Source organism: Bidens hawaiensis, unplaced genomic scaffold, assembly GCF_021521415.1.
Source record: "Bidens hawaiensis isolate Kalapana, Puna unplaced genomic scaffold, B.hawaiensis_p1.1 tig00004685_1, whole genome shotgun sequence".
NCBI classification, from domain to species: domain Eukaryota; kingdom Viridiplantae; phylum Streptophyta; class Magnoliopsida; order Asterales; family Asteraceae; genus Bidens; species Bidens hawaiensis.
The window spans coordinates 850,976-874,787 of NW_027491287.1; the positions used below are offsets into that span (position 1 = coordinate 850,976).

The 23,812-nt window shown below is 36.3% G+C and overlaps 2 protein-coding genes and 2 pseudogenes across 2 annotated transcripts; 2 read left to right on the top strand and 2 right to left on the bottom strand.

Annotated features, from left to right (window-relative positions):
- LOC143627561 (pentatricopeptide repeat-containing protein At2g30780-like) lies at positions 1-7,649 on the bottom strand (annotated as a pseudogene).
- Positions 7,650-12,582: 4,933 nt separating this feature from the next.
- Positions 12,583-13,908, top strand: LOC143627562 (putative F-box protein At1g32420; annotated as a pseudogene).
- Positions 13,909-14,807: 899 nt separating this feature from the next.
- LOC143627563 (transcription factor MUTE-like) lies at positions 14,808-17,444 on the bottom strand. The gene is made up of 3 exons (XM_077097351.1): positions 17,064-17,444; positions 15,739-16,131; positions 14,808-14,998 (listed from the first exon to the last, which is right to left on the bottom strand). The coding sequence occupies exons 1-3, from the start codon at positions 17,157-17,159 to the stop codon at positions 14,933-14,935; spliced, it is 555 nt and encodes a 184-aa protein (XP_076953466.1). The 5' UTR covers positions 17,160-17,444; the 3' UTR covers positions 14,808-14,932.
- A 2,383-nt stretch (positions 17,445-19,827) lies between these two features.
- Positions 19,828-23,617, top strand: LOC143627564 (cell division topological specificity factor homolog, chloroplastic-like). The gene is made up of 2 exons (XM_077097352.1): positions 19,828-20,017; positions 22,859-23,617. The coding sequence occupies exons 1-2, from the start codon at positions 19,934-19,936 to the stop codon at positions 23,450-23,452; spliced, it is 678 nt and encodes a 225-aa protein (XP_076953467.1). The 5' UTR covers positions 19,828-19,933; the 3' UTR covers positions 23,453-23,617.
- Positions 23,618-23,812: the final 195 nt, after the last annotated feature.

Genomic DNA, 23,812 nt, shown 5'->3' on the forward strand with positions numbered 1-23,812 from the left:
CAAATGTTTGCTTACCAAATTCTTCATCCATGGTTAGTTTTGGCTGCAGTCTTACTATGTAAATGAACTATCTTTATTAATATAAACTAATTACAACATTTGAACAAATAGTCAAAGAAAATTGTGTATTTCTCAAATACCTCAAAAAAATGGCTTCTTTCTCAATTTTCATAATCTACATCCATCATCCAATTCTCCTGCAATTGATCCATACCCATGCTTGCACATCAACCCTAACACCCTATAAAACTTATGTCTATACTGTTCTCTTTGTCCCGAATACGCCTTAAACAATATAATTAACGTTCCTTTCGAGTATCCATAACTATATCTCTCCATCTCAAGTAAAACTTGCTCCATTTCCTCTATCCGTTTTTGCGAGGCGAGCACATACATTAACTCATGGTACAACGCACGACACGTTCTCCACCCTGAACGCCCTGCAAGCGTTATAAACGTTGTCAGCTTGTCCACCGCATTGTTCCTAATATATGTTGAAGTAATCGTACGCATAATTTTCACTGTATTAACACTCGTGTTATGGTCAAACGCCTCGTTTATTAACTCATCCATTTGGTCAACCAAATCCTCTTCCGCGTAAACCCTAATAAGTAGCACGTTTAACCACGGCTTGTACTCGTTTTCAGGGATTAATCTCATTAATTCTTTAATTCTTCTAACTCGATTTCTATTAGGAACCTTGCAATATGCACATATCATAGCTCTAACTAAAGTAACATGCTTTTCAACGAGAATACACGGTCCCAAGATATTATAAAAATGTTCCATTTTCTCTAAATTACCCGAATGTGCAAACCCTCTAAGCATTAGTAAATGTGTGTCAAGATTAGCGCGTACAGGTCCCGTCTCCATCAAACGATAAGTACTCTCCATACTTTACCACATCCAGGCGGTTAAATAACCCGTGATCATATTGTTATATGTGATTATATCAGGGGAGATATTGTAATCTTTCATTTCTTGAAACACGATTTCCATTTGATCTACAAGTACTCTATGACCATATACTGATATTAGCATGTTGAATGTAGCTGATGTCGGTTGGCAGTTGATATCTTGTTTTAGATCAAGATAAACGGAATTGCATTTATTACTTAGACCGTTGTACATATAAGCACCCATAAGCGCGCTGTAAATCGAGGTGTTTCTGATTTGTTTGTTGCTCGCTTCCGTGAAAAGATCAACGGCCAAATCTACATCTTTTATTCTACCCGCGAGTTTGATGCCTTTTGCATATTCTTCTGGTGACATAGGCCTCATTTCATCTTTTTTTCTTCTCCAATTAAAAGCCTGTAATATATACAGATATATTAATAATTTTAAAACTTATATAGGTCAAACCACTAACTACAGTTTCGGTAGGGATGTGAATATCTGACACGACATAAACGTAGTATGAAATTTGCGGGTTTTTTTTTTTTTGGGTAAAGGGCAACAGCCCGGCAAACTTTATATCACTAAAAAACTTTTACAACCTTTAAGGGGGCATACACCCCGAAACTTGAGTATTTATCTCCAAAACATGCTTTGGAGACCAAAAATAGGACACAAGACAATAGTTTCTCAAAACACCAAACCTAAACGTTCTAGTTGGTAAGGTGACCATACCTATGTTACACATACAAACAATAAGACTAAACACATGATTATTGACATTAATAATGGTACCCACTCTAAAGATGTAACCTATGTAGCGGGACCCCCAACCCCAAATGTAAAACCCAAAAAAACCACCTCTGTTAGTTGAGTATTCGGAGATCCAAATAAACGTGTAAAACCCCTCAAGTGGGCCTTCAATATATTTTACTCCATACCCATTATTGTAATGGGCCTTCAAAATCTTGATTCCCCTTAAACGAGACTTCATTTCCATTTTAGTGATATTCCAGTCGGTTACCCATTTAACCCAAACTCGGCCTCCACAGGTAATTTTTATTGACCAAATTAAACACTTTAGTCCAGCCTCTAGCTTGCCACTTCTCACTATCAACATAACACTTAATACTCCGTTGACCAGAGTCTTCGCTAACATCAACCATGCTAACATGATGTTTCCCGATCTTCAAATCCCATATATAGAGCAACAGGTGATTTTGGAGAGCTTGATACATCACGTCACTTGTTACTAATTGTACCCAGTAAGACGCTTAACAGCAGAGCCTCGTTAAGTTGATCACCATACTAATCAGTTGCGTGAATAAATTATCTTCAAGTGCAGTAGTAGCGACCAGAATATCCATAGACCAGCAGGTACAGGGGAAGCGCGCCATATTGTGACCTCCATCATCTCTATGTTGAAAAGTATACATACACCCGTTTGTCATTTTTGCACACAAGATCACTAAGGGGTACCACACGCCATACAGGGCCCGAACCACCCCGAAAATACCCCGCCAAAAGTTGTTTGACCTGCACCGATACCTGCACACTGCAACAAACACGTTAGCCCAAACCAGAACCCACCCCCCAGTAACGGTTGAAAAACTAAAGCTTTGGACCGTGAGGGTAAAGATGGAAAGGATTTTCATGTAATGAATGACAAAAGTCTCATCTCTATAATACTTCTGACTCTCTATCCTCTCACCAACAGGAAAGATAATAATGCACACCCACACCCACACCCACATCCAAACAGAATACCCAATGCAGAACTTAATCATTTGGCAAGTTAGGGGTAATTTCGTCATTTTTCCATAGTATATCACATAACTTCCAAACACGGGCAACCTTCAACGTGGCTGCAGATTTCACCATGGGGAGACCCAGTAAACGTAACCGAACAGCCTCTTTAATGAGTTTAACCACTTCACAAACAGGACGGTTTCGTTTCTCATGAGTTCGCAGATTACGCTCCTGCCATACGTAGTATACAGCAGCACCTAAAGTCAACCGGTTTATTATGCTCCAAACAGAGTCATTAGACTTGAGAGAGCACACGTGTGTAATCAATAAAGGCCAACTGTTAGGAATATTACCCCACTTGGTTAACGGTTTCAATTCCTCTAAAATCTTTGCCGGATAGGCACAATCAAAAAACAGGTGAGCATGGCTGTCTGGAACAGAATTACAAAACACACATCTCAGGTTGTTCACATCTGTCCAGGTGCCAATAACATCTTGAGTTTTTAAACAATTCTTTAAGGCAAGCCAAAGAATAAACGCATGCCTTGGTATGTTTTGATTATACCAGACAAGCTTGAACCAAGGAACCTCCAAGCCTTCTTCTCGAATGTCAGCCCACACATCACTAACAGAAAAGTTAATTAGCTCACCCTTGTTAGTCTTCCAAAAAACCTTACCTTCAAGTTGAGGTTGAAGCACAATACATTGGGACCGAGCAAAGGAAGGGAAGCGAGTGGGCCAGTCCTCCGGCCAGATCCAAGAGTTATTAATTACCAAATCAGCCACAGTATCATGCCTAGTAAGGTCACCTTCACACATATTCCTATGGGTAAGAATGTTGCTTAACGGGCCAGTAGGATGCCAATTATCAAACCAAGCTGAGGTCTTTGTGCCATTACCGACCTGATGAATAATATGGCTTCTCAGAACATCACGGAATTCCAATATCTTCCTCCAACCCCAGCTCGTATCACCCTTCCCCTCAAATTCCCAGAAGTTACCATTTTGCAGCCGGTAGGCATGGACCCATTTAACCCACAAGGATTTCTTTCTAGTAATGATATTCCAAGTATGTTTCGAGATGAGAGCTTGATTCCAGGTACGGAGTAATTTGAGACCAAGACCCCCATGAATCATGGGGGTACATACGTCTTTCCACTTAACTTTCGCCTTGCCACGTTTCATATCTCCATGGCACCAAAGAAACCCACGCATAAGTTTTTCAATTTCTTTAGAAACTGACACGGGGAGGATGAAAACCGAAGACCAATACACTTGGAGGGAGTTAAGAACCGACGAAATGAGCTGCCAACGACCAGCAAACGACAGAGATTTTTTCTTCCAGTCCTGAATCTTCCTCTTCACTTTGTCAATAAAGGGCAGGCAGTCGTTATGGTAGAGGTGAGTAGATATTAGGGGAACACCTAGGTATCTAACAGGCAACTCACCAACAAGAAACTGACTGTTATTTTCAATATTTTCACAAACTTCCGGGTCAACATTACCAAAAAAGATAGTACTCTTCGGTATACTAGGAACTAGACCAGAAGCACATTTGAATTCCTCCAAAGCAGACATTAACGTGTTGACAGAGTTGACATCCCCATGACAAAACAGGAACAGGTCATCAGCAAAGCAAAGGTGCGTGAGATTAACATCCTCACAACGCCAGTGATATTTGAAGCTATCATCATGCTTTACTTTCCGTGAAATCATAAGGGTGAGGACCTCCATGACTAAAGTGAAAAGGTATGGAGACATCGGGTCACCTTGACGCAGGCCTCTTTTGCCCTGAAAATACCCTTTATGTTCCCCATTAATGGCAATAGAGAACGAAGCAGTCGAGACACACATCATGATCCATTTTATCATTCTAGCAGGGAAACCGAAAAACACTAAACAACTCTGAAGAAACCCCCACTCCACAGTATCATACGCTTTTTGAATGTCAATTTTTAAGGCACACTTAGCAGGCCCCCTATCCCGGTGATAATTCCTCATGAGTTCTTGCGTGAGGAGGATATTATCACTAATTTGACGACCCGGGATAAAAGCATTCTTTATACGATCAGCAATAATTTTGGTAATGCACTTATAAATGACATTGCAACAGGCAATAGAACGGAAATCAGAAACTCTACGGGGGGTATCAATTTTAGGAACCAAAGCCAGCACAGTGGAGTTAACTTCAGTGAGCAGTTTACCATTGAGGAAGAAGTCCTTAACTACTTTGCACATATCCTGCCCTATAATACTCCAAGCAGACTTGAAAAATTTAGAAGAAAAGCCATCAGGTCCAGGAGCTTTATTGTCATCAATATCAAATAAAGCAGACTTGATTTCATCCGAGGTAACATCCCTAACCATATGAAAAGCATCCGTAGGTGAGATTTGCTTGGTAAAGAGATCGAGAGGGTCAACAATAGGCACTGTGGCAGCTGACACACCCAAAACCGACTCAAAGTGTTTAACAAACTGGTTAGCCACTTCAGCCCCCAAAAAGTTCACACCATTCAGATCCTCCACCGAGTGGATTCTATTGCGGTTCAGGTTACCCTTAACAACTTTATGGAAGTACTTTGAGTTATGGTCACCCTCTTTTAGCCAAGTAACCTTTGCCTTTTGCTGTAAAAATAATTCTTCATCCCTCACCGCATCTTTATAGGCATTCAGATACAAAATTTCCTCTTCCCGGAGTGCAACGTTATCAGGATTATTCACTATGTCAGTTTGAATGCTTTCCAGCTCGGATTTTAGCTTAACAACCTTAGTGAACAAGTTTCCTTGATCAAAATTTAGTTTCCTAATATCCTTCTTCAACATTTTCAAGTGGGTCACAACAGCAAACATAGCATAGCCATGGATGGGACGATCCCAAACACTTTTAACAACAGGTAAGAATTCCTTTTTGGTCACAATATAATTGGGAAATTTAAAGGGCTTGGGTTTAGGGTTCGGAACCTTCGGGAGGGTGATAACAACAGGGCAATGGTCAGATTTTAGGAAAGGAAGGAAAGTGGCATTGGCTAAAGGAAAAACAGACACAAACTTCTCATTAGACATGGCCCGGTCCAACTTTTTGAGGAGGCCATTAGGATTACCCGGGCTCTGGTTCCAAGTGTGTTTCAGACCAGACATACAGATATCCTCAATTTCCACCTCATTAAAACATTCCCTGGCCTCAGACATACTTTTGGTGATACAAGAGCCTCCCATAGATCGTTCCTGTGGATCAATAATGGCATTGAAGTCACCAATAAGGACCCACGGGTGGTCTTGAACAGCAAGTTTATGGCGGCACAGAGACATCCAACATTCCCGTCTCGGGACCATCCTATGATGAGCATAGACAAAAGAACAATAGAAACCTTTTAATCCGTTAATCGGGTCAATAAAACAGTGGAGCGCTTGAGGATGTCTATCAACAACCATAAGATTCACTGTGTTTGGATCCCAACTAACAATAATACGACACCCACCCCGACACACACCAGCATTTGAATCCCATAACCTGTTTCCAAAAACACGAGCACAAGTTTTGGTAAGCTTTTTCTGAGAGAGGTGGGTTTCAATAGCACCACAAACATTATAGTTCCCCAAAGAAAGATGCCTCATCATTTCATTTTGGTTAGAGACATTTGACAGCCCCCGAAATTTGTGGGTTGGGTTTGGTATAAGTGGGTTATGGTCAGTTTTGGGTCGAACCCGCGACCGGTTTAGCTAAACGACCCGTGTTCATGTTAACCTGGCAAATATGTTAATAATTAAATCGATGGTTGACCGATTTAAACACATTTACTTTTTATTTTATTTTTTTTAATATGTTTAATGTAGTAAATTAAATTAGTTGGGTATCTTATGACAAGGTTTAAAACTAAAAACGAAACTGACATAAGTTTTATAGTTAAAATGTAACTGTTTCATACATATTAGTACTCTTTTGTTGTAAAAGTGTAAATTTAAAGTATTAATATGTGATAACAATAAGAAACGGTAACTTTCAGGTCAAACTTTTGGGTTCACATGTCTGACATGATTTTCATGCTCATATCATGTTTGGGTTGAATCCGCCAGCCCGTGAACACGACCTGTTTAGCACCCCTAGGTTTCGGGGAGCAATAAACCAAACACACCGGCAGGTTTATCATTTCGGTGGTTTAATGGTTTCGTTTTGGAGGTTTGAACAGATCTTTTATTTTTTTATATTTTTTATATATTTTATATTTTTATTTTTAAAATCATTAGTTTGTATCAAAAACTTTAAAATGGTATTATATGACTGATGACTATGATACGCATACAGCATACCTAATTGCATATTCCAAAGATGAAAAAAATATTTATAAAATAAAAGTAAGAACAGCTCGGTTTACATGGTTGTTTCCAAGTTCCAAACCAATCGAGCCATTAAACATGCAAACCGCCAAAACCGAACCGTTTGGACTTTGGATCTCAAACCGGCCAAACTGACAATCTTGCTTCGATTTGGACGGTTCAGTCGGTGTCAACAGTTTATGAACAACTCTAATAATAAACAATATATACAAAAATATTATTACCTTGACAGCCAAATGAGGAGAGGATTCCAACAACCTAAGAAACTCAACAAAAGCAGCCCCATCAGAATACATTTTTAACAAATTCAAGCCCTCAACTTCCAACAAGTTTTCAAAGGAGTCTTCGTCTTTCACATCCTTCATCAAATCATCTTTTATTAAACATTTCTTCTTTAGATCGTACGTCAGCATAAGCCCATTTATCAGCAAACTGCCCATACAACTCTGAAATTGCTTTAGATGATGAAGATTCTGTAGATAACCACCGGGTGGTAGTTGATATCGTTGTTGGATTTGTTAGAGATTTGGGTATAAAATATCCTCTTGGGCAATACAAGAGGTCCACTTTTACTGATCCTATATCGCATATTCTGAATATTCTTTTCATTTTTACCTGAAAACAAGAAAAATACACATAGTTGAAGATCTTTATAGTTTATGTGAGTAACAAGAAGAAAATTTGTTGCGAGGGGGGCATTACTAGAGGTGCCAATAAGGGTAAGCTGAGTAACGGGCCAAAACAGGATTATGCTGAAAAAATCTTACGAAAATAACAGAAACACAAGAAATAAACGGTATTGCGCTAGTTGTTTGGAAATGAATGTGATTTTTATGCTTAGTTACACTATTCTACTTATCTATATTGTGACAATTGACATTTTAAGTAGTTTAAAGTTTAAACACATTGAAGCTTACCAATATCTTGAACGAGATGCATCGTGCTTCTGAAACTATAATAGGTTTAAAATAACACGCAAAAAACTTCAACTACTAACAAGCTATGCAGTCAATCTCAGTGGTATCTCGGTTATCGGTCCTCATGTGAAATATCGGTCAGAATATCGGCGATATTGACCGATATTACACCGATATTCCTGATATCAGTGTTTTAAGTCTTGATTTTCAATTTTTAGTGTTTTAATGTTGGTGTTTTGAGTCTTAATCAGTTCCTATTTGCTATAATTGTTAGTGTTTTGCAAGTTGCAAAAGAATAATTTGTTAATAGTAGGAGAGTATACGAATTGTTAGCGTTAAAGTGCTATATATATATATAAATTCTGCATGATATTAAAGTCACCGATATCTCACCGCCATAACCGATATCTCAAATATCGGTCCTCGACCGATATCCGATATTATTCCGCATTAACTGCTAGTAACAAGGGTAACAAGGTAACTCTTTTACAAACCTAGCCATTTGCTAGATTTCTGTTAAGCACATAAGGGAACAAGAAAACACCTTATCATATTAGACTTATTGGTTCCACTATAATTCCTAAACAAACTGTTCAAATACGCATACACACCACTCGTCAGCTCAGACATGTATTTTGCTTTCCTGGTGCACATCCCGGACGTCCTAAAGTTGTAATTCTAATGTTTGATGAAGTTATTGGAATAAAAGTAGTTAACCGTTCAGATTTCTCTAAAGGTAGCACGTCAGTCCTAGCCAGGTTGAGGTGTTACGTTACAGCTATGGTATCACTTATCAGTATCACAACCTAGAATCTTCCGTACAGAGACTTATGAGGGATTGAGGAGTCAGTAGACACTAGATTTTACACCCCAACCCGTAACGGTTGGAATATCGAACAAAGCACAATCCATAACATAACATTAAGAAGCATCATTTCAACAATTAAAATCCACATATTAATTAATTAATTACATCAACAAACATAAACAATCTTTTTACATAATACACGCGTGGCAATACGCTTAAGCAACACGATATACAAACCGAGGTGAAACGATAACACGATATATAAGTTATGTATTTCTAAAATCATTCATTTACAACAGTGCAAGATGTGTAGTGTAATGATTCATTTATATAAAGCTAAATAAATCCTATGGCTAATAATAAATTGATATTGTTTTAATTCATTTGCAATTGAATAACAATCTAATGTTGTATACGCATTATGCAGAGATCAAATACTTATAATAAATACAGAGGATTGGAAAGACGTTACCTTATTAATATTATTAATATTAATAATTGATCCAGAAACAGATCGGAGACGAAGGAATTGAAACTCTGTTAGATATCGTCGTGTGTGATTTGATTTGGGGGTTTAGGGTTTAAACTTAATTGATCAACGCGAAGAACGAGAACATGACTCGAACCGATAGGACCTGGTTATTTATACTACATCAGGATTGGTTCTCGGGTATTGAGAATACCATTAAATAGGTTCGGGTCAGGTTACGGGTTTGACATGTTTGCTCCTATATGAGCTGGGTATTCATGAAACCCGAGCTGATCTGACCTGGTTATTCTGGGTAAAGATAATACTATTTAACGGGTCGGATTTGACCCATTTGCTCACCCTAGGGGGTGACAGATTCAGTTCGGCAGTATGTCATTTGCGTGTGACTTGGGTCGAGATGTGGGTTAAGGGAAGGGCTCGATTATCCTTTTGATAAGGGGTATAAACGAGTTTGGCTCATGAGTAGTTTTTTAAGCACGTCTAGGCTTGAGTTGAGCTTGGCTCATTTCAAGCACCTATTTCTAAAGCTCAAACTCGGCTCATGACTAGTTTGTTAAGTTCAAACTCTTCTCATGCTAGACTCGTTTGTAATTTATTACTTATTTTTGTTACATTTATAGTTATACTAGACGGGTGTCCGCGCGATGTAGGGGGTGTTTGAACCTATTAATCACGTACAAATATAAGTGTTTATGGTTCGGTTAAGACCTTGAAATCATTTTAATCGGTCATTGACTTCTTTTTTTCTTTTTCTTTCTTACTTTCGGTTTGTTGGTCGGTTTCAAAATTTTCAAAATGTAGTGAACGGTTGGTTCGCGGTTTATATCGGCAACTGGCCATATGAAACCAGGAAAGACTGTAAATTAACCTAATTGCAATATGATTCCCTTTATAATCTTTGTTGTTATTATTTCACGTCCTAGATCTTCCATTAATATATTACCATTTATGTGGCTAAAATTATCATTTTTTATTTATGATCATCTCAAGTATCATATTATATTAGTTTTTAGTTAAAATTGATGGTACATTTAAATTATTAATTATTTTAAACTAAATTTATTATTAAAGTTTAAACTGTGAAACCAAACTGGAACCAGACCGTTAGTAACGATTCGGTTTCAACTTTCAATGGTTGAGTTTGGTTTTGGACGACAAAAATCAATATTAACGGTTGGGCTCACAAGTTTAACTTAAAAAAAACATCAAAACCGACACTGAACACCCCTACGTAACATATTAATTAATTTATTTAAAATGAAAAAATACAACAATATCATATCCAAATTAAAGAGAATAAAATGCTCGTTTTTATGGTGCAATTTGTTTATGAAAATATTAACGTATGAAAATGCTATAGTCGTTTAAAAATCATGGGTGAGAAGTTAGTTTACAAGTTAAATTAACAACATAATATGGTTAAAGATGAGGGACCAAACTTGTAAGTTGAATGGATTGTGTTTAAAAGACATGTTTACCCTTACTAACATATGCACCTCATGCTTTAAGTGTTGTAAATTACTTAAAAATGAGTGTCTTAATTTGCCCTTATTTGGTATATTATATATAGTATAAATATTCTGTATATATTTTTGACAGTTTTTTTTAGTGTTTCAAGGTCTCAGATTAAAAGATAAAGGTGGTTTGAGATAGTTTTGCATAGTTTGAATGGTGAGGATGAAAATGTTAGGGTGGTTAACTCATCGAAAACAATAAGTTAATGTTGTTTTAAGTCCCAATAACTAAGCCTTCCAAAAAGAGGGAATCACATGCATAAAGAAGGCTTGAAGCGACGGGAATGTTTCACTATAATTAAATGCCCCGTGAAATCCAAGTTTTTTTTTTTTTTTTAAAAAGTCAATGCATTCCAATATGTAGAAACATAGATATTACATCAATATAGCAGGTAGGCGGGCAACAAGTTGCGCCGCCACCCCTTTCTGAATTGCAAACCCTAACCTGCTAAAGACATACCCCTGCCCCTTTGGAGTCGACACATTGCTATGCACAACCTTTTGGACCCTGGTTAGAAAACGGATAGCTTCCGGTGCCAAGGAGCCAAATGTATCAAAAGCCAGAGGGACAAAAACATGTTGGTTCTCTTCGCTTTTTGTATCAAAATCCAAGTAAAAAATGTTTTTAACTTATAAACATTTTTTGATTCAAACTAAACCAAAATCATATTATTTGTTTTTAGAGTTTTTGAAAACCGTTTGCTTTTTGTATGGGCTCGATCTTGTTTTCTTGGGTTTTATTATTTGATACATGATATACATAGAGACATAGAGTCATAGACTACTACACAAAGAACCAAAAGCCTATTAACATTAGGTCGGGCTTGGGCTACGGGCCTCATTGTTTGTATTCGTAACAAGTTAAAAAAAATATTAAATTTTATAAATGTTATGTATTTTATTTTATTTTTAGTTATTATAGACTTTCCAATTTCATGCACTCTTTGTATTAAAAGCCTATAAATTGACAAAAACCCAATCAATTGATGTCATCAACAAGCACGTGATCAACTTTGAAAAAAAAAAGGTATGCATTATGTATGTTTCAGTTATTTGGGTTGAGTTATTCTTGTTTTACCTATTGGTTTCTTTCTCGTTTACCGACCCAAATAAGATCGGGTTAATCGATTTAGGGTTTATTTTGGGTCGTATTTGCGGTTTGTAAATACAAGTTACACTTCAACTTAATATAATGTTTATTAGATAATAAGCACAAAATATCAAATAAAAACACTCATAAATGTGTCAATCAAACCGTACGTGTTTAGTCTCTTAAACAACCAACATCACTTTCTAACATAATAAGGTGGTGTTTGGGATTGCTTATTTAGGCTCCCTTTATTTATTAACTTTTTTAAAAAAAGTTAGTAAGGTATTTAGGATATAGTGAGTTATAAGTTAATAAGTTAACAACTTTTGACAAAAAGTTCATTTGCAACTAAATAAGGAATCTCCAAGGCAAAACAACATATCGTCTTCACAACAAAATGAAACATATATATGTGAGGAAAATAGAAATTTTTGTTTACGTATATATATTTTTAGTTAGCATTAATTTATATATATGAATTCGGGTTAATCGGCCTTTTCCCAACCCAATTACTAAACCGAATACAATCTTCGGGTTTCATTTTACTCGGGTTCAAGTTGTTCGGTTTCGGGTGTATTCAGGCCGGGTTAACGTTATTCGGGTTCAGGTAAAAACGACACCATGTCTGTGGGACTCAAACTCAGGATCTTTTGGTGTTTAAGAGTCTCTGTCTTGACCACGTAGGACACAATATATATAGTTGAATTGACAACTCTGTCTCTTTATTTTTGTGTGCAGATATTTTATTTCGCTTTAGGCCTCTGGAAAGGCTTGTTACAAAATCATAATCAAAATGTCAGACAACATACCATTCGAAATCCAAGTGGAAATCCTAAAAAGGCTTCCTCTCAAATCGTTGATTCAGTTCCGAACCGTCTCCAAAACATGGAAGTCTATGATAGATGACATTGATTTTATCGCTCATTATAGCGGCCAAAAGGAACATCTAGTTGTAGGGTTTTTGGATTTCGTCTACAGACTAAAATACGCGTCGGTTGCTGATGGTGATAGTTTCCCAGTTCACAAAATTTCTCCGCCTATTCCCCTTATGCATTATATTGGTGTAACAATCAGTAGCTCTCATGGCTTGATATGTTTGTGTGGCTATTATCTAAAGGGACGTGGAAGGGCTGTTATTTGGAATCCTTCCATTAGAAAAGCCTTTGCTCTTGATGTGCCTAATGTGGCATATGCGAAAACATATGGAAGCGTTCTAGGTTTTGGGGTTTGTCGTGAGACTACTTACCCTAAAATTGTCAAAATCACATATATTGATGAATGGATTGATATGGAAAGTATAAGTTGCATCCCCTATCAAGTTGAGGTTTTTACATTAAGCGCAGGGGTTTGGAGACTTCCATATGGCAATCTCCCTTGTAAAACAATTAAGTTCAGTTTATTCAAGAAGGTGTAGGTGTAGCCGTAGATGGTATTTTGTATTGACCCGCTGCTGATAGGATTACCGTAGATGCTAAATTGAGGTCTATGATTGTTTCATTTGATATAATAAGTGAAGAATTTAGAGAAATATACCTCCCGGATATTTTAGCACACCGGCCTGTTGATATTTTGACACTCTATAATCTGAAGGAGTCTCTTGCTGTGCTTGAAAGTATGACAAGTACTGTATGAATTATGGAGGACGATGTTCCAAAATCGTTTACAAAGTTATTCTCTATTGATTCTATCAATTATTTTGTACGTGGATTTAGGAAGACTGGTGAACCTATAATTTCAGATTGTTCTAATGATGTAGACCTTAAAAGTAGGCTTGCTATTTATGAACATGACACAAAACGCACCAATGATCTTGGGATTAATGAAATAAGTTGTGTACTTTTTGTGTGTACTTTCACAGAAAGTCTACTTTTTCTTGACCAGCCATCTTCTATGCTATTTGATATTGGTATTGAAGATGTGGTATCGAGTCTATCGACTACAAGGGAGGTTGGTCTAACCGTGACACATTAGACATGTCATAAATCAAGGATGAAGATTAACATTTCAACTTTTGGAGCAGACATGTTATAAATCCGTGTTAATCTTTTAAGTTGATAGCAATAGCAATTTCTTCTTAGTAGTCTATGTTTTGTTTACTGTTAAGACTTTGGGATTTCTTGCCTGTTGTTTGACTTTGATAATAAGTTTTTGGATAATTAAGAAATTTTAAACATTGGTACTGATGTGCTTCTTATGCTTGGTAATTGGTATGCATGTATTTTAATATTTTACAAATGTTCTTTCACTTAGTAAATCTTGTTAAAAAATAATCGGCATGTTGTGTTAATATTAATAACTAGTGTTTTACCCGGCGCAAGGTTGGTAAAACTTGCGTGATGATAAAACACAAGCGTTGTTGATCTAGAGCGTTGAGGCGTTAGTTTGACGCGAATTCGATTGGTTTCGGTTACATGCGTTATGATATCAGAACTAAAACAAAAAATAAAACCAAAAAGTATATGAAAATGGAGGTGGACCATTGGTTGCCGTTGTCGGTAAAACTCGGGCGTTGATTAGACCCTAGCGTTGTCGAACCCGGACGTTGAGGCGGTGAGTTTACGCAAATTCTGTCGGTTTCCGTCACGTCGTTATTATACGGAACTAAAACAAATAAATACAACTGCATTCGGTCGGTTTTCATTACATTCGTCACGGTACTATAACTAAAACAAAACTCGGTGAATCCTGCGTGAATTTGGTTTGGTCGGTTTCCATCACGTTTATTATAATACCAAAACTATAAAAAAATTGATATTTCGGTCGTTTTCGTTACAGTACCGGAAATAAAACAGAAAAAAAATGCCTTGACTAATATGATGCCGTCAAGTGACCCAATGGAGGGCTTGGCGGTACCAAAGTTCTGAATTATATTATATAATAATGTAAAATATTGTTAAAAAATTAACAGGCCACCATAATACTAAGCTGTGGAAAATTACAAAAGGAAACAAATACTATATATGATCTGTGGATTTTAAGGCTAGCTTTAAGCAGCTTCCTGTATTTTAAAACTATATATCTATGGATCTAAGAAGCAACACTCATATGATGCTTCTTGTTATTTAACACTTATGGTTAGACAAATCTCCAAAATTACATAACAACATATTGATTGATAAAGCTAGTTATGATTAGTTAAGAGAAGCTCTTCTGGACTTCAATTGCAAGTTCTTCAACACTAATCTGGCATTCCAGTCCTATCTGCACGTAGCGATTAGCCAAGTGGACAACATGTTAGCATAGACAAATATCAATCAATCAACTCAAAACATGATCAAGATCGATAAACATAATTTACACGCGTATTAAGACAACAACTGGCGACGAGCCAGGGTGTTCTCATAGTTTATTTTTTGGTAGGGGAGGCTCGGAGGGTGTGCGAGCCGCACCATCGGCCGGGATACATAAGGTTCGGGGGCACAAACTTTTTTATACATATTACATATATATGTTTTTTTGTTAATAATAAGGTTATTTGCAATGATTTATAAGATAACTATATGCTCAGAATAGTTTGTGCTTATAATAAACCGATCAATAAAAGTTTAATCCATGTATGCTAGCAAATAAAAAATTATCGTTAAGACATACAGACCTTTTTATTTTTGCTCGGCCGAGGTATTTAAATTCTCGGAGACGGCCTTCCTGGTCTAAAATATTGGGTTAAACAAACACCTTTAATTAAGGATGGCATAGTGCATAACATTTTTTTTTCTTTTTGATTGTGTTCTAAAACAAATTTATGTGTATTAATAAATAATTGTTCTATATTTCCTAGTTGTTTGAGGCTCATAATGTCATGTGAATCAACTCAGTTGAAAGAAGCTAAGCAACAATATTTTGACATGTTGCACATGATCATGTACTTGATTTTTAACTTTGAGGTTTAATGACTCTTCATTAATGCTCAAAATACCTTAATAAGGAATAAATGAATATACCTTAATAACAAAGGAGTAAAGGACAGTGTCCTCCATGCTGCTGATATTGAGATGCAGGATCTCAAGAGAAAGATTCTCCAACAAAGTGATTATCTTCACAACTTGCCCCGGAATTCTCTTTGACACGGTCCTCAAGACGACGTTTGAACCCGAGATCTTTGCTTCCACATCCGCGACTGGTGAGTTACATGATGCTCCCAGTTCTTTGATACTTTCATGCACAATGATAGAGTGTTCGGATTGTGGAGTGCTCGGTCCCAATAAGGGCTTTGGGCTTGGGCCGGGGCTAGGACTTATGCTTCTACGCCTTTTCTTCGATTCCAGCAACTCTAAAACTAGTTGCATTTCCTTGATGAATTCTATTACACCACCTATAATCGATGCTTGATCTCCCTGGCATAATAATATATACCCAATGTTGTGTAAATACTATTGAGACAATCCAGTGTCATGAAAAGAACGATCATGACATATAAAAGGCTTGTGATCGGGTTATAGTATGCGTTAAAGAGAATTAAACGTATTTTTCTTCTTATAAAGAGTTAACAGTTAACACACACCCTCTAATGTGTTTGTTAATTCTAAATCTCCATCAATATTAACTATGGGACACGAATCATCAACCTTATAGAAAAGAGTACCATTGTACACACCTAAATACAACTAGGATAGAACCTTTCTGGTTATGTTTTTAAATTAATTATGTTTACTTTATAATAGGTTCTTGAGTGATCAATGAGTTTTCTGGCACTCATACTTCTAAATTTTTTACACACTACCTAGCTTTAACTCCCCCCCCCCCCCTCAAATATGGGTTCTTTAAGAACACATGATGACAAATGGGTGAGTTTTCTTACTCTAACTTTGAATCTAAAATAGTCGAGCACGACAACTTTAGAATAAAATCCGTTACCTTATATGACGACTTCACTTTGCATAATCTTGTCAGATTTATATAGTCCAAGAATATTAACTCACTATCTTAGATAGCAAGTAATTAATCCAAAATTGAAGTTAAACAAAATTAGCACCCATTTGTTATAATATAAAGTATTAAAGAAAAACTCACACTTAAATATAATATCTGTTGAGCATCCCACAAAATTAGTTAATCCATCAACCATTTTTCATAAAATTACATTAGGGTTTTAACATATGAAAAAAAAAAATAACTCACACTAAGATAAACAAGAAAACCCTAAATTTAATATTGGTTGAGCATATCCCACAAAAGGTTAATAGTTAATCTATCAACCATTTATCATAAAATTACATTAAGGTTTTAACTTTCAACATATAAAAGAGATAATATATAATAAACTCACCCTCTTGATGTAGAAGCATGGTGTCATAGATCTCAAGACCTTCAAGTGTTCATTCATCTGCCTTCGCCGGTTTCTCTCCACCGCTATATGCGACATGATGATCTTCCAATCTTCCAAGCAACAGGCCAGTCAAGATAAAAGATAACTACTACATATTATATGCATATAAGCAGACATATATATAGGGTAGTGTGTTACGTGTGTGAGTTTGCATACAAGTAGCTAGGTTCTTATAAATGCTATATAAGGGTTGCAGTCTCAGTCCCGTGAGGTTAATAATTTTTTTACTCCTCTCTCTTAAGTCTTATCTTTTGGTTGTATGTGTGAAGTTTTTGCATGTCATTTTTATGAGAGGTGGTAATATTACGTGGGAGGAGTTAATTCTCATATATATTGTGTTCATGCACTTACTTCATCCCTAAAAAAAATAATATAACAGTATTGTCAAGGGTATTAACTTTTAGCATATGCATGCATGGTTCAATTCAGTTCGGTTTAATTAGTTTTGGGTTAGATAAAGACGAATCAAAAACCCAAATTGCGGTTCAATTTTGAGTTTTTGAAAGATGTTCGGTTTTTTATTTGGATTCATTTCGATTTCGTCTTTTCGGTCTTGACATTTTGGCTTGAAATTTTCAGGTGAAATAAAATGTTGGCTACAAATAATTTTTGGCGTACATTTAGTTTATTATTAATTAAATGTTATAAATTTAGACTAAAATATTTGAGTGCTATATATTAAGATATTATAAATTAATTAATTAAATATAAATATTAAAAAAAACCTATAAGTTCTGTTCGGTTTTTCGGTTTTGGTTACATACAAAACCGAAAGTTGGGTTTTCATGGAGCATAAAGCTGCCAAACCTTTCGTTTTTGTTTCATTTCAGTTATTTCGAATTGGTTATTTCAGTTTTTTTCGGTTCCATACATACCCTAAAACATTTAGGTAAAACATTAATTATTGTGTTTTAGGTAACATAAAAAAAATAATCTGATTTTTTTATATAATAATTATTAAAGTGAATTTGCAGCGAGTAGAACATTCTAACATGTTTTTTATGCTAGGTGGTAAAAGTCTTGTGATATATTTGATTTCATTAAATTTTGATATTTTATTAAATAACCTTATCAGATTCTCGTGCTTGTTAAAAAAATATTTCATATATATTTCATGTTAATGCATGCTTATTAAAATGTAAAATATCAAAGTATGATTAAACCATAACGAGATTTGGATTCGTGTTTAGTGGACTTATTATTTTAATTAGGTGATTTGTTTAACTAACTATACTAATTTAATAATGATGTAATAATGGATTAAAAAACGAAACTTCTATAAAGAGACCTATATCTCTAGCGAGTCTTGCGCGCCTAACGTTTATGTTCATCGTCGTATAAGCTATATTCTTTAGATATATCTTTTCAACTATCTGAATACTTTAAGATTGAAGTATATAATTCAAAAATACAATATCAGGTTTATGTGCATATGTTTTCTGTCTAACCTCAAAATAGACCAAAGACCGTGTTCCAAACCACCACATCGTATAGTTGAAAGTTGAAACGATATAAAATGTCATGAATCAATGCCTAGCTTGGCACGTATAGTTAAAATGATAACTGATAATTCAAAAATATAGCATTTTTTTAGGTCACCAGCGCTTCTTTCCTACACCAAGTGTGTGTATATATATATTCTTTCAACTCTTATTTTTATATAATTTTATATTTTTAACTATAAGCTATATCATTAAAAACCACAACCCAAAGATACATTTTATACGAAGGAGACTTGTAGAATGAGGTATTATAGCTAGACAAGGTTTAGGAAAACAAAGATATTTTTTTTTTTGCTATATAGTTCGAGTAAACGATTATATCATCTCGGGTAATAAGGTCGTGTATCAATTGATCTCATACCTATACCATACATGTGAAACATATCTTTTGCAATGCCATACACAATCTCATACTTGAACACTTGTCCAAGATGTTTCGGGTAAACTCGTTGGTATTGATTTTTCCACCATCCTGACACACTTAAGAGATCCAATTCACTCATGAGCCAAGTGTCCGAGCATACACACGAGTTCATTGTATTGCTCCATCACATTCTTCAATCAACTATCTTGTAACCAACAATAGACTCTTATGGACTCTTATTAAACTAAGGTGTATTAGTTTTTATTAATCTCAAATATTATCTTTTGGTTGTTGTGGGTTTCAACTAACAAATTGGCTGATAACAATCCTACATTTTATCATATTTGTTTCCAATGGTCCGCGGCTCACATTTTTTCTAAAAAACTAAACATTTTCATCCCAAACATCTTTGTAACCTTATAACGGACATCTAGGAACCTTTTTTCTAGTAAAATTCCTAATTATTAAGGTCGCTAGAACTTTAGAACCATCGTCATCAGTTGGTGATGCTCAAGTGGTGGTGATGTTCATGTTGAGTTTCCCTAATAAAATGTGACTTTTCCGGCGACCTGTAACTAACGACGTTAGCATTCTGTTAGTCGTGGAACGTTGGGAAAAAGTATGACAAAATGTGGTATCGTTATCAGCTAATTCGTTAGTTGGAATTAATAAAAACCAATACACGTTAAACTAAAGAAAGTAGAAGGGTATGTCTGAATAAAAAACTTACTCTAAGGGCCAATTAATACAAAACTTATCTCAAAGTCATGTGCTTGATCTACACCCTATACGACGTCGTTACAAACAATAACAAGCAGCTGTATGTATCAGTAAAATAAACAAGTCAAAAGTTCACTGTTGAACAACACTACTACCTGAAATTAATCAATTATTATTATTTTTATTATTATTATTATCAGCCAAATTGAGCTTCAACATCAACAATGGCGATTGCTGGTGACTTTAGGGTTTCTGCTGCATTAGGCCCATCTCCTTCAAACCCACTTCGTGTCAATTTACAACCCAAGGTCTGTGTTTTCAGTTTTTCAATTTGAGTAATTAATTACGTTCTAATTATTGGGTATGTGTTTGCTTTTTTGTTAAATTTAGTGTTGATTTTGCTACTTTATTGCGTTAATTTGATAATTAATTAATGAATTCGATGAATGTATGTGGTTTGCAAAATTAGGGTTTTGTTTTTGGGATTTAGGTGTATGTGGATTATCCGGTTATTTTGAGCTTAATTAGTTGTAGATTTGTGATAGAAGCCGATTCGAGATGGCTAATCTCCCAATTGATATACCCTTTGAGCGGGTTAGACGCCAAAGAACATAAACGAGAGAGAACACGATATTGCTGCCAATTTTCTATATTTCATTCCTCCCAAACATTAAACAAACTTTGCCTATTTATACGCTATAAACAAATAACCGAATAAAAACTACATGCCCACTTTTCTACCCACTACTCTAGTAACTAATATGCATAAAAATTTATTAAAGGCTAGATAAAACATGCGGAGAACTAACGCTCACGTTGTATATCATTGATATATATTGTTGGAATGCATGGCATCGTGGGTACGTATCAGTTTGATTATGAACATTTAGGTATTCTCGTTGTAAGGCTATGTGTGGCGGAGGGGCTACAAAATGGGGCGTTTTGTGCCATGTGGCGCCCAATCAGCAAATGGCGGGTTTTTGTTTTAGGGGTGTAGTGGTGTTGCAGCCCAATATATATATACATATATATATATACCACACACAAAAAAAATATAATAATAATATTCTTCAAACAATCACCGGCGACAAAAAAGACCCCCCCCCTATCGCTCCATTTATCGCATGGGGGGCGGTGTTCACCAACAAAATTGCTCCACTTTGTGGGCATTTGTTGCCCCACTACGGGCAGCCTAAATGAACCGAACGTTAGGTGAACTGTTTGGTCGAAAGTTTGTTTATGTTTGTTCGTTTACTAAATGAACGAAAATGTCAAGGGATTTCGTTGGATTAACTAAAGGAATGAACTCGAACAGAGGGCCTTGTTCGTTCAACTGTGTTCGTGAATTAAAGGTCTTTTTATAATTTTGTTATGACATTTATAATCTTATCATATAGATTTAAGCAAAATTATTAACTATAAAACAAAAATATTTAAGAGTATTATGTGATTAATTGATATGCAAAGGTCGAATACAAATGTTAAAAAACATGAACTTTGTAGTCGGACCAAACCTTTGACACGGACTGAAGAAACGTGGATCAGCTCACTGGTAGACGATCAACTTTCCTCGGGTATGAGTATGCTATTTCACCGATGGTTCTCTGGAGTATGAATTCTTCCACCTACAAAACGAGCAGCACCGTGAACTTACCCCTCAGAAAGGGACAGAGGGGTCCTCTTTGGGGTAACCCTCCGGTGTGAGAATAAGAGATTGTAGGAGAAGATAATAATAATCTGAGAGTGAGTAAGGATTTAGAGTGTATTTTCTTGCTTACCTCCCCTTGTGGAGGTGGTGTGGTATTTATAGTGTTAGGGTTTCCAATGATTGGGCTCAGATCCCATTAGGGCCTTTTTGGCCTCCTCCTGTTGCTTCACGCCACGTGTCCTTAGGACACCTGGTGCTTTTTCATTGATTATTCTCTGACCAAGGTATTTCACCTGACCCATGTGCAATCACGTGGTAGCACATGAGTTTTGCTGAGTTGTCCACCTTTCATTGGCAGCTGTCAACATCAGCATATTCTTTATTCCTTAAAGGATACCTTCTGGAAGGTTGTCTGATGAGCACAATCAGGGTTGTCCTTATCCTGATTTGGATAAGGACGAGGTTGATTATGTGCATGTGTGATATGCGCCTATCCTGAGGATGCGCGAGGTCTTCTCTTTATTCTCACGCGCAGATGTTTCATGCGCAAGCATATGTAATATGCGTGAGCATGTGATATGCGCCACGCGCAGATGCGCCGCGCGCAGATGTGATATGCGTGAGCATATATGATGCGTGAGCATATGTGATATGCGCCACGCGCAGATGCGCCACGCGCAGATGTGATATGCGTGAGCATATATGGTGCGTGAGCATGTGATACGCGTGAGCATATGTGATATGCGCCATGCGCATAGGTTTTGGCTTTGTGCCTTCATGCTTGATTTCAAGCCTCTTGTCTATATCTTGTGGGTTGACCCGCCCCGCTCGATGTTAAGGCGGGTGCATACCTCTTCACGGACCATTCCCGGTTAGCCAAATCAAATATAGCATTGTTTGTGTTCACTTGTTCATGAACCAATCATGAATAAGTTCATTTCCTTAATGAACATACACGGACAAGAAATTTCTTTGGGTTAGGTGTTCATGAACAGTTCACAAACAAGTTCATTTCTTTAATGAATGAACATGAACAAAAAATTTCGGTTAGTTAGGTGTTTGTGAACACTATTCACAGACGAACATGAACAAGGCCTTGTGTGGTTCGGTTTGGTTTGTTAACACTTAACAGCCCTACTTTTTGGGGAATGCAATCAGCAAACCATTCGTTATTAGTTTTGACTTTTGGAACTTAACCGAGCGATAAAGCTCATAAATCCAAACCAAATGAACGGATTAGCTTTAATTTATATTAGTTTTGATGGTCTAAACTTTTTGTCAAATATAAATACAGTTAAATGGGGTGATGATTTCAGAAATATAATAATGAAAGGAACCATTATGTTCACCTTGTTAATAAATTAACAATGAATGCTCATTTTGGTTTAGAAGATAATGCTCAACTACAGGATAAACTTAAATTACACTTTGAAGATGAATCACTGCTGATCTTTTGCAAGAACATAATCAAATATTATTAATTATTGGTACTTGAATACAGGTGGATTCTGTTAGTTTCACAAATGGCGGATCGAGTGTAACCGAAAACAAACCTATATGGTCATCTTCAACCACACATGTGCAGACTACACGGTTGCATGCTAGACGACCTTTGAGGCTCATTAACGACTATGAAATCTCAACAAACTCCATTAACCAAGATGCAGAAAGCTTCTTATTAAACGCGATAAACTTAAACTTCTTTGAGCGTTTAAGTTTAGCATGGAAAATAATATTCCCATCTCCAACAATGATCAAGAACTCAAATGCAAGTGTCGCTAAACAACGGTTGAAAATGATTCTTTTTTCTGACCGGTGTGCGGTCAGTGAAGAGGCGAAACAGAAGATAGTCACCAATATAGTCAACTCGCTTTCGGATTTTGTGGTGATTGAGTCTCAAGATAAAGTCCAGCTCAGCGTGTCAACGGACCCAGCACTCGGGACGATTTACTCGGTTACCGTGCCTGTGAGACGTGTGAAGGCAGAGTATCAAGAAGAAGATGGTGAGGGGACGATAATGGATGTTGAGTATAAGGATAATGGGATGGATTCGGGTTCGATGGATGTGAAGTTTGAATTTTATGTTCCAGAGTGAATGATTTTATATTTGTGTTTTGGAGTGATTCCACTGTTCAAGATTGTAATCTTGAAAAAGAAAGTGTTGAGATTTGTTATGATTTTTACAGCAAATGTTGTAAATATTTGATATTGCTTGTTAGATGTTTTAATCCTGAGTGGTTCTTGACAAAATATGTTTATATGGGTAGTTTTGCAAGGTTAGTGTATTATTTAACTGGACCAGACCAGCTAGTCAGAATGGGATTCTTGAACAGTCCTCATTTGGGCCAGTCGGTTTTACAAGGGTATGTTTGTGTTCGTTCATTTGACTTTAAACGAACACGAAAACAAACACGAATACTTAGTCGAACAAATATTTGGTGTTCATGTTCGTTTG

Excerpts from the sequence above, each read along its gene's own strand:
- LOC143627563 (XM_077097351.1), bottom strand. The coding sequence starts at position 17,159 with ATGTCGCATATAGCGGTGGAGAGAAACCGGCGAAGGCAGATGAATGAA. Across the intron at positions 16,132-17,063 it reads CATGCTTCTACATCAAGAGG|GGAGATCAAGCATCGATTAT; the intron begins GTGAGTTTATTA and ends TTATTATGCCAG. Across the intron at positions 14,999-15,738 it reads TTTACTCCTTTGTTATTAAG|ATAGGACTGGAATGCCAGAT; the intron begins GTATATTCATTT and ends CGCTACGTGCAG.
- LOC143627564 (XM_077097352.1), top strand. The coding sequence starts at position 19,934 with ATGGCGATTGCTGGTGACTTTAGGGTTTCTGCTGCATTAGGCCCATCT. Across the intron at positions 20,018-22,858 it reads GTGTCAATTTACAACCCAAG|GTGGATTCTGTTAGTTTCAC; the intron begins GTCTGTGTTTTC and ends ACTTGAATACAG.